Below are 10,192 nucleotides of genomic sequence, written 5' to 3' on the forward strand. Positions count from 1 at the left end.
TAGGATGAGCTGGTTAGATTTTGGTGATCTAAGGTCAAAGGTCATTGTGACCACACAAAATGCATTTTGAATTCATATACTAATTCTGACAAAATGTTATGCAAATGTCTCATAGGATAAAATGATGATGTGTTGACATTTTATATCTAAAAGGTCAAAGGTCAGCTTCACTGTGAGATCATAATATTCCATAAAAACACTTTTCTGGCCATTTTTCAATACCATAACATCCACACTTAACGCTTCTTTGCAGTAGCATCCATATTTGAACCATTGTAGTCCACCACAGGCTCTCTGGTTCTGCTGATATTGAGCTTCAGGTGATTTTCGTTGCACCATGTGATGAAGCTCTCAATCAGTCCTCCTCTGTACGACTCTGGAAAAATAGTCTCTAAGTGAAGACAGCATGTCTTAACTATTGTGTGAGTCTGGACAGACATGGATGTAAACTGCAACGTGACTGGTTGACGAAGGCATACAGATGTGAGGCTCTTTTTCAGGAAGAAACTGTACACATTAATCAAGTCCCTTTGGAGCTGGAGACAGTCGGTTGAGAGAAAAACAACTGCTGATGATTCACCTTTAAATGAAGATTCAGTCAACACCCATAGCAATAGAAACTCAAGGATCACAAGTGAAACCATCAATTCCCACTTTAATTATTTATTATTTTTGTTTTCTTTTTTAGCACATAAGAAATAGAATTATTATAAAACAAATGATGTGTTCACAAAGACACTCACATATACAGAGAGACACTTTTTCCTATACATATTCATGAATTTAAAGTCAACAAAAGCTTGTGCAAGAAAGCTCAAACAGACTTATCCTAAAAACTTAAGGCAAGCTTAACATCAAATAGAAATAATGAGGGATCAAAAGGCTGCGTCTCCCAAAGCTCTGAAATGTTGATCACATTCTCCAAACAGGCTGTGCGCATGATACCGGACACTAATCCAGCTGCAGTGTAATGTGGGAAGCTGAGAGAATTTGTTGTGCGGCTTCTCACAAATGTCAGTGAAGCTTTCCGTGACTCCAGGTGAGCAGAGCCTTACTCATTCCAAACATTCCTTCCTGTAGAAGTGACACCTTTCAGAAAATGCCCCTGACATGTTTAACTTTCACTCTAGTTTCTTGCACATGTATAAGAATGTGCTCAATAAACAGAAACTTGGTTGGTTACGCAGATTCAAGTTCAATGTAGATGCAACAAAGAACCGGTTCGGGAACCAGGAGTGACTTCACAGGAATGTTTCACCTGTGAACACAATGACCTGGGGCAAGGGGTGTGGTTATCCTCGTGAGAACATGCAGGGCGGGAGTATAGCTTTGCTGTTCCTCCTCTCACTTCCTGAACGCTGCCCAAATATGTGGAGTTACAAGCACAGGATAATCTGTAATATTCTGGACCTTTGACACACCAGACCAGGAACTAATAACCCACAGCAAGGTAAGACTTTCAACAATGAAGACATGTTGTTCTTTCTCTCTGTTGTCAGGTTTCTTAGAGGTAAACCTAAGGAAGACTCTGAAGAGTCAGTAAACATGAGGCGTCTACTGTAGCTGAAGAATTTAGCCACAGATCAGATTTGTGCAGATTTCAGTTTCACTTCAAATCACAATGTCATTGGTTGAGATGACTCACTGTGGGTGGAGCGAGAAACAGTTTTTCAGCCTGCACGCTTCCTAACTGGTACCAGCAATGTAAATATTGTTTTCCACTTGTTCATGGCCAGTTTCATTCCACTGGAAAGTAAGTAGATGAGTAACTGACCTCTTTCCTTAGCTCTGCTTGCTTGGTTAAGAGAAACATTTGAAAAGTTAGTACAGCGTTCTCCTGCTCTTGCTGCATGTGTTGTGTTTGTGCACATGTGATTTGCTGCGTGATTGTGGGTCACGTCTGACTGGTGTATTTTTACCTGTTGGTCTGACTGTGGTAACTCTGTCTACAGACTGTTTGCCCAAGCTGGTGTAAAGCATGTTCCTGTGGCAATATCTGGCACTGCTCCTGCTGATAACTGTTCAAGTAAGAAAAGGTAAAAGCCCGAAACATAACACTCTGATGTGTGAATGCATGCATGCAAAAACACACGCGAACACAAGTGGCTTTTTGCTGTGTTTAATTGGACTCCTGGGAAAAAAGGACAGTGAGCAACGTTTGAGGAACTGAAATTTCTTGGAAACCATGTTTGAGCCTTCGCTGTGGTTTGCAAAAACCAGTGGCATCACGTAGACCCACGCAGGACTCTCAGCTGACAGCTATGGACACTGCAATGATAACGTAAATGGAAATTCACCTTTATTGTGTAACAGATACTGAGAGCAGCTGACACTTCTTAAACATAAAGCTATGAATCTTCCTTTTCATTCAAGATTCACTTGTCTGCAGTTAGTTACCCTGAGGAAGTGTGTTACCAGTCAGTTTCACTCATGAATCTCATTGCCATCTAACTTGCCTGCTTTCCCAGTACAACTTGTTCATGATGTGTCTTTCTAGTTGGTGAAGCTGTGTGAGAAAAAAACTTCAACCTAGTATTGCGAAGAATACTCCGACACTGAGTCACATATGTGAATTATGTCACTGATGATGCCAGAAACTCTGGATGATAAACATTTAAAGGTTGTGCAACCTTTCTTGAGCAACACTTGCTGAGATCAAAATGGTCACGACTTGTTTACTTTATTATGTCATCCTGCCATACCCAAATGCACCTTTCACTGTCTGCTCCTCCTTTTTCTCTCACCATTGCTCTCAGCTCAGAGATGTGATGAATTTACAGATCTAGATATCAGTCACGCAATCATTGGAACCAACATCAGGGTTAGGCTGCTGCTGTACACCAGGGACAATGGCACCTGTGGTACACTCATGTCCCACACCGACCTGTCCGCCCATCCCCAGTTTAACTTGTCCAGACAAACCACCTTCGTCATTCACGGGTACCGGCCCACAGGATCTCCACCAATGTGGCTGCACAGAATCACAGAGCTGCTGCTGGCCAGGAAAGACATGAATCTCATAGTAGTGGACTGGAACTACGGAGCTACTAATGTGAATTATTTTAAAGCAGTGGAGAACACCCACAAGGCAGCCGACAACCTCACTGCTTTCATTAAAAAGATGCAGGTATGAGATGCATCCGACACTCTCTGTGACCATCTCTGCTGTGTCTGGATAGAAATGCCACACAGACTGTTGTGTCCAGCAAACCTAATGACTGATCTTTTCAGGAACACGGCGCCTCTCTGAGCTCCATCCACATGATCGGGGTCAGCCTCGGGGCTCATATATCAGGCTTTGTGGGTGCAAACCTGAATGGGTCGATTGGAAGAATAACAGGTAAGAGTGTGCACATGCCGGCACATTCAGATCACTTTCACTGTTTTAATGTTAGCTGCAGAAGTCCGACATCTGGATTATAATTTGCAGCCCCAGTTTTAAAAATGATCCTGAGTAACGTCATAGAGATTTATGAATGCTTCTCTCACTCTTAGATTCAAATTCCAAACCTTAACCAACTACCATCTACCAACCAAACCTGGTAGATGATGTATAGGAGTATATGAGTATATGGAGTATATGAAGGATTTTGGTCATGATGCAGTTGCAGCAACATATCAGAGTTCAGGACAGGATTCACAGTCAAGAAAATATGCACAGCTTCGATGATTCCACCTGAAAACCCTGTGGAGAGATTGGAAGGTGAAGGCAGAAAATCCTCTCCACAGAGTCAACCACAGATATCCGGGTCAGCATTAAACGCAAAGAAATATAAAACCACCAAGAAAAGAGAGGAAAAGCAGATCTGGACATCTGGAGTGCCCCTGCAACAGCAAAAAGTTCAGTCATATAAAACAGAAAGAAGACATGATGGTATCAAAAGAGGTGCAGAGCAGCATCGATAATAAGGAGAAGTCTAATTATTTTCATTCTGACAGTCTGCCAAGCCTGCTGTTCTAATGCTGGGTTTGGAAACAAACTTGACGCTGTACTGTTGTGATGTCTGCAGCTCTGGATCCTGCTGGGCCTCAGTTCACTGGCACTCGTCCTGAGGACCGACTGGACCCCACAGATGCCCAGTTTGTGGATGTCCTGCACACAGACATAGATGGTCAGTTAAAGTGAAATACTGTGTTATGTGCTCATTTAGTCATTTATAATTGTCTTTATACACAAAAGTGTACAGATGATAAATATGTGTAAAATCATTGTTGCTGCTGTCACGTGTTGTGTTCACAGCCCTCGGCTTCAGACAACCTCTGGGTCACATCGACTTCTATGCTAATGGTGGAACAGACCAACCTGGCTGCCCAAAGACCATCTTCTCTGGTTAGGTCTTTAAAACGATGGACAAAAATTGTGTTTTCTAATCACATGTGCTGATTTGTTTTATCAGAAATGCAACAATGCTGCATGGCAACAATCCCGTTTGTGTCGTGCCTCTTTGCAGGAGGGTCTTATTTCAAATGCGACCACCAGAGGTCAGTATTGCTCTACACGGAGTCTGTGAATCAGACGTGTGCCAGCACGGCCTTCCCCTGCTCCTCATACAAAGAGTTTCTGGATGGTGACTGTTTGAGCTGTGACCGGTTTGGTGCTGCTGGATGTCCTGTCTTTGGTTAGTACTTTAATCATCTCTTAGTAACAAGTAAGTAATGTGTAAGATAGAAGGGTTTCAATAAAAAAAAACAGAATACTGTTAATGGAGGAAATGAGAGCAGTTATGAGGCGGTATCATGTGAATTCACTGTGTGTTGTTGTCGACCTGACGCAGCCGTTTCACTCAAATCCAGGTTATGATGTCACAGAGTGGAGAGATGTCCTGCTGAGGCTCAACCAAACCAAAATGTTCTTCGCCACAAATGCACTGTCTCCATTCTGCAGTAAGTGACAGAGCACTGATGGTCATAGTCATGATCATAATAAGCAGACAGAAACACATCGCAGGAGCCCTTAATCTCAGTGTGGCAATGGAATAACTTCCCTTCAGTGTGGTATTTAGACATATATTAGTAATGTTTAAGGGGACGCATGAAAACATCTATCATTTTCTTCTTAAATGACGCATAAAGTAATTAATTTCATCCTTCACACTGGAGCTGCTGCAGCTGCTCTTTGAAATAAGTTCAGAAAAAATTTAAATCAACTTGATTTTTTTATTTTTTTCATCCTCGTTTTAAATACAGCTTTTAATGTCTAAACACGGTGCTTTCTGCAATATTAGCATCAACCAGCTGTGGTTTGACACAAATATCCTGGTGCATCACGGCACATAAAAGCTGCAGTGTATTTCTCAAATAACTACTGCATCTGAATGCAGATTTGTCAAACATTAATGACATTAAACTCTATTGAAGCATATTATACCTTCAAGGATGTTGACTTGTTACAGCAAATGACTTTTTGCTAAGAGGAAGTGGCAGATTTACACTCATAGTGGCCATCAGAAATAGACAGCATTTATATTGAATGATAGAATATACCTTGGATTAAATTCATCTCAGGGTGCCGTCCTTTGAAAGAGGAAAATTGATAGCCAGTTAATTAATTTAGTCTCAATCTGAAGGTTGAAATGCTTCACTTTTTGATTTAATACTTTTTAAGTAAGGGGCCAAAACCTCTTCCTGTACCTGTGTGCCTTGGAAATGTTAATAATATTAAAGCATTTGATTAATAATATATCTGCACAACAAAGAAATCTGTGTGGAGGTTAAAGAGCGGATCATGTGACCGGACATATGTGATGCTGTGACACATGACGGAAACGATGCGTCTTAAGAGGCTGTTGTGACCGATCATGTGCTTCCTGTTGATTTGGTTATAGGGTCAACTGTTCAACTATAGGGTCAACTGCTCTGCACTTGGTGGACATTTTATATTTGATTAAAAATTTGAATGTCCTCTCCCAGAGACAAACTACATGGTGGACGTGATGATATGGAACAGGGACGTGCGCTGGGGATACATCACGGTTAAGCTTTCCAGTAATGGTAAAGAAGCGGTGGCAACCATTGATCAGTGAGTCTTCACTTTATTTATCATTGGTTCTGTAGCACAGAGTGCACCATGACTCCTCTGTGTTCATCTGCTTTCTCTCAGTAACGTGCGCTTTTTGTATTATATCAGTAAAGCTGCAAAGTTCCAGAGCTTCACAGAGACCAAGCTGTTTGCCCAGTTTGACAAAGACACCCAGTCGGTGGAAAAGATGTCCCTCAAATACTCCACTGGGAATGTATTCAAGCCCAAATATAAGCTCCGTGTTCTCCGAGTCCGAGTCACACATCTGGAGCGTATGGACAGGTATGCAGCGTTGACTGACTTTCATTTTTTCTTCAGTTCCAAAAACCAAAACAGTAACGCTGACTTTGTCCTTCACAGGCCTCTCTGTCGGTATGACATCGTCCTCGAGGAGAACAAAGAGGTCACCTTCAGGCCCATTCCCTGTGAAGAATCCAACTTCTGAGACCAAATCAGGCTCCAGGTCAAAAGATTTCACTGCTCGCACTGGAAGACGTTCAGCTGAGTCTTCAGCCCCTCCAACATTGTACAGGACTGCACCACGAGCCTTTCAAAAGTACAAACCTGGCAGGATGTGATCATCTGTGATCTGAAAATCAAATGTGATATATTACGTATACGTGTGTTTAAGAGAATATACATGTCTTTTTAAAAAAAAAACAAAAAAAAACAAAGAAAAAGAACAGGGGACATTTGACTCGTCTTTCATGCATTTGAAAGTTAACTGATCTCCAACTCCGGCTCTAGTTTGTCTCTGAAAATCACACCGTTAATGCTTTCCTGAGGGTAGAGAAAGAGTGAGGGAGAAAGCTGATGATTATCAAAAAGTATTGCTTTGTAGATTCACAAACTTATCTTCAAGACTGGAAAAGTAATAAGTGTTAATAATTTTTTGTTTGGTCCCTGCCTTTATTTTTTTTACATAAGAAGTACTGGACTCTGTCTCCACTGATGTTCAAGGAGATACAATGTTAATTCTACATTGGGACTCATATTACTACATGGGCTCAAGAGCACACAGGAAAACCTGCTTTTCAATAATTGCATTCTGTCTTTATTTACATTTTACAAAGCGTGCCGACTCTTTTGGAAGGAGGTTGCGCTTCCTCAAACAAACATGGATCTTTTTTTTTAACATATGACAGTTCATGCTTATTGTTAATAAAATCTCAAGTCCAATAATGTCCAACATATTTAATGAGTTCACATCAACAGCAGATGAAACTATCACACCTCTGAAAACTATATGCACCTAAACTCTGGTTGAATCTTCATGTTTGTGCCTCCATGTCGCTGCAGAGTAACTGCTGGCTAATTGGATGAAGTAAAAATGATTGAAATCGACTCAACAGTGATGACGTCCAACTTTGATTAGAGATCTGGTCTCCGGCTGCAGACAGAAAACATTTTGTTGTCTTCATGGAAACCTCAGGGCACTTTAGAAACATTCTCCCATCACAGGATGCGACAGACGCCAGAGTCCATCTGCAGAAATAAGTAAAACAAACCACCTGTAGAGCAGGGCCAGGCTCTGGTCAACAGATACTCCTCTCAGCCTGACGTCGGACCAAGGGACAGTTTCTCTGCTCCCACCTTTGCACTCTCAGCAGTGAAAACACTCAGTCCTCATGGCGGTCGCATTCGGCAGTCCAACAAAAAAGCAAATAAAATGACCACCTAAGAGTTTTTCGAAAAAATACGAGAGCTTCTCATCAAAAAGGAGCATGGAAGTGAAATGTGCGACAGGCCTTTTCAAACTCGTCAAATCAGGATGTCTTGTCTTTGATGACGGCGAGGTTCTCCACTCATTTAGACATGTGCTTCTTCATGCGTTGAATCTCCATCTAAGACAAACCAAAGAATTCTGTTATTACTTTGGATGTTTTAATATGAAGAACAAAATAAGATTGCATATGCTTTGTGTCTTCATGCCGCACCTGCAAAGTCAAGCGAATCCTTTTCTCCTCATCGAGCTCATTCATCAGGAGTTTGATTTCTTTGCTGAAACACGAGACAATTGTCAAATTAGTGCAGCAGAAACGACAACAGCAGCAGCAGTGATGCAGGGATGGGAGATTATATTCACAAAGCCGTACTTGTGTTGACCCTTCATCTGATCGAACTGGTCCCTCAGGTCCCTCAGCTCTGTCTGCAGTTGCTCCAGGCTCGGTGGAGCGTGTTTGGGCTGGCGGTGGGAATCGAGGCCGGGGGGCAGCGTTGGGTGGAGCACGGCAGAGAGAGCCTTTGGTAGCAGAGAGGAGAAGGACTGCGTGGGCACACTTTTGGGTTCCGCTGCCTGTGAAGAGTAAACCAACATTACTTGACTGAACGCACAAAATCGGATACGTTCATTTGAATTTGAAGTCCTTGCGCACTCACGGGCAGGGCTGATCCATTTTGACTTGTTTCCTGAGAGTTTTCTTGAGGCGTTGAAGAATCCAGCTCTTCCATCTGGGTTTCTTTCCTCTCCTCCTCCATCATGAGCGTTACCTGTAAGTTAAGTCTAGTTTGAGACGTCTGATAAGTGAAATAGATTTGATAAAAGGTACCTCACCCATTGAGAGTGGGAAAATAAATGGTCCCAGCTTTTATTCGGTGTCCCCGAAGACATTTTTCACCCATAAAATCCACAATATTTTATTTTTTAGCTCAAGTACCTTCAAATCTTTCAAGTAAGGAGTTGAAGAAGATATCTTTCGCTGCTGTGCGTGGCTGTGTGTGTATGAGGCAGCTTCGAAAAGTTAAATTTATCCCAAGGACAGATGGGACACAAACACACCAGACCACACACTCCTTTTCAAAGTGAGCCAAGTTACAGCAGCAGTGTTTTCAATTCTTGATAACTATCATTAAAAGTGTATACTTCCCAGAGTCTGGAGCTCTGACTGTAACCTCTCATCTGCAGCATGAGCTACCTGCTCATTCAGCCTCTCCGCGATTGACACGATTGAATCAAACTCTTCAGTCTCTTTGAGAGAAACGGAGAATGAATGTTAAAATCTCATCCCAACCCATCACCAGAGTGAATGCAGCCTACTTTCACAGCAATGAGCTTAAATCTTTGAGAATCCAAAGACTTTTTAACATGCAGCATTCACGCATGGTAGCGGGTGTATCAAATCATGTTGCAACGGATGTGAGAAGAGTAGCAAGGCTTACCAGGAACGAGGGCTGAGCTATAGCTGCCCATCACGACAGAGAGGAATACAAGTGTAGAGAGTGAAAGACAGAAAAACCTGCAGAGTCTTTAAGTCTACATCTACAAATGACAGATTGGAGCCAGTCAGTGGAGCAGAAATCAGAAATCAGTGCAGTCTCACACATCAGGCTACATCTTTAAGGAGCAGAAAAATAGTAATTATAACTATTACCTGGGCCTGCCATAATATAACAGCAACTTCAGTTTGTGTTTAAACTGAGGTCATTCTTTAGGAAAGTGGGGGAACTCAACTTGGGTGGTACAGTAGAGGCAGCTGTGTCTCTTCATGCCACAGCAGTGAAAACAAATGTGCAACACATGCTGGGACCAACGCACAGAAAGGATCACAGTGACAGATCATACAGACATTAGTAAACAACCGATTACCAGATTATTGTCGGTTACAGTCAAGGACCCTGGGCACGCACACTCACCTTGTTTGGCCGGCGTCACTGGTGAGGTACAGCAGCATCTGCGGTAACACGACACCGTCCATTGTAACCCGGTGTAATCTGCAGAGCATGTTGAGATGAGGAGTGGTACAGTCAGGGCTAAGTTTAGCTCGGGACAGAGCGGAGCTCCACTCGGCTCACAAATATCACCGAGGCAGAGAGAAGGGCGTCACAGACTGAAGGGCGTCACAGAGTGAAGGGCAAGAGTCGTGTTTAAAGGGACAAACTGGAATGCGGTTACACAAGGGCTCAAGATCTGACAGAAAGCTTGGGTTACAAACTGATGGGGTAAGAGAGAAATTGGTATTTAAGAAGCAGGCAGGAATCTATTGGAATACATTACTATACTGCGTTTTGGGAAATGCAGGACTCTGCTTTTGGAAATTAACCCATAATTAGGATTCAAATTGAAGGTTGTAATCAGAATCAGAAATCCTTTATTTATCCCCGAGGGGAAATTGTGTTAGTTGCAGTGCTCCTTACAAGAATGGAATTAGAATAAAAATAGAAAAGAAAGAGAGA

General features: G+C 42.3%; 2 protein-coding genes across 6 annotated transcripts; one reads left to right on the plus strand and one right to left on the minus strand.

The window, feature by feature from the left end:
* Positions 1 to 1,381: 1,381 nt before the first annotated feature.
* Positions 1,382 to 6,668, plus strand: lipia (lipase, member Ia). The gene is made up of 11 exons (XM_070983247.1): positions 1,382 to 1,450; positions 1,953 to 2,036; positions 2,757 to 3,127; positions 3,232 to 3,340; positions 4,011 to 4,112; positions 4,241 to 4,330; positions 4,452 to 4,619; positions 4,795 to 4,884; positions 5,911 to 6,019; positions 6,128 to 6,301; positions 6,380 to 6,668. The coding sequence occupies exons 2-11, from the start codon at positions 1,979 to 1,981 to the stop codon at positions 6,462 to 6,464; spliced, it is 1,356 nt and encodes a 451-aa protein (XP_070839348.1). The 5' UTR covers positions 1,382 to 1,450; positions 1,953 to 1,978; the 3' UTR covers positions 6,465 to 6,668.
* Positions 6,669 to 6,895: 227 nt separating this feature from the next.
* Positions 6,896 to 9,848, minus strand: LOC139344896 (SH3 domain-containing kinase-binding protein 1). Of its 5 annotated transcripts, none has more exons than XM_070983328.1 (6): positions 9,653 to 9,848; positions 9,179 to 9,201; positions 8,399 to 8,987; positions 8,116 to 8,315; positions 7,957 to 8,020; positions 7,055 to 7,863 (listed from the first exon to the last, which is right to left on the minus strand). In XM_070983328.1, the coding sequence occupies exons 3-6, from the start codon at positions 8,498 to 8,500 to the stop codon at positions 7,825 to 7,827; spliced, it is 405 nt and encodes a 134-aa protein (XP_070839429.1). In that variant the 5' UTR covers positions 8,501 to 8,987; positions 9,179 to 9,201; positions 9,653 to 9,848; the 3' UTR covers positions 7,055 to 7,824. The 5 variants fall into 5 exon arrangements, with proteins under 5 accessions (XP_070839428.1, XP_070839429.1, XP_070839430.1 ...); XM_070983329.1 differs by having other exon boundaries at positions 9,179 to 9,278; XM_070983332.1 differs by lacking the exon at positions 9,179 to 9,201 and having other exon boundaries at positions 8,399 to 8,509; positions 9,653 to 9,843.
* Positions 9,849 to 10,192: the final 344 nt, after the last annotated feature.

Source organism: Chaetodon trifascialis, chromosome 16 (genome assembly GCF_039877785.1).
Source record: "Chaetodon trifascialis isolate fChaTrf1 chromosome 16, fChaTrf1.hap1, whole genome shotgun sequence".
Taxonomy (NCBI): Eukaryota; Metazoa; Chordata; class Actinopteri; order Chaetodontiformes; family Chaetodontidae; genus Chaetodon; species Chaetodon trifascialis.

Coding starts and splice junctions, on each gene's coding strand:
- lipia (XM_070983247.1), top strand. CDS start 1,979: ATGTTCCTGTGGCAATATCTGGCACTGCTCCTGCTGATAACTGTTCAA. Junction 3,128..3,231: donor CTTTCATTAAAAAGATGCAG/GTATGAGATGCA, acceptor TGATCTTTTCAG/GAACACGGCGCCTCTCTGAG. Junction 3,341..4,010: donor GTCGATTGGAAGAATAACAG/GTAAGAGTGTGC, acceptor TGATGTCTGCAG/CTCTGGATCCTGCTGGGCCT.
- LOC139344896 (XM_070983327.1), bottom strand. CDS start 8,500: ATGATGGAGGAGGAGAGGAAAGAAACCCAGATGGAAGAGCTGGATTCT. Junction 8,021..8,115: donor CAGATGAAGGGTCAACACAA/GTACGGCTTTGT, acceptor CTCGTGTTTCAG/CAAAGAAATCAAACTCCTGA. Junction 7,864..7,956: donor GGATTCGCTTGACTTTGCAG/GTGCGGCATGAA, acceptor GGTTTGTCTTAG/ATGGAGATTCAACGCATGAA.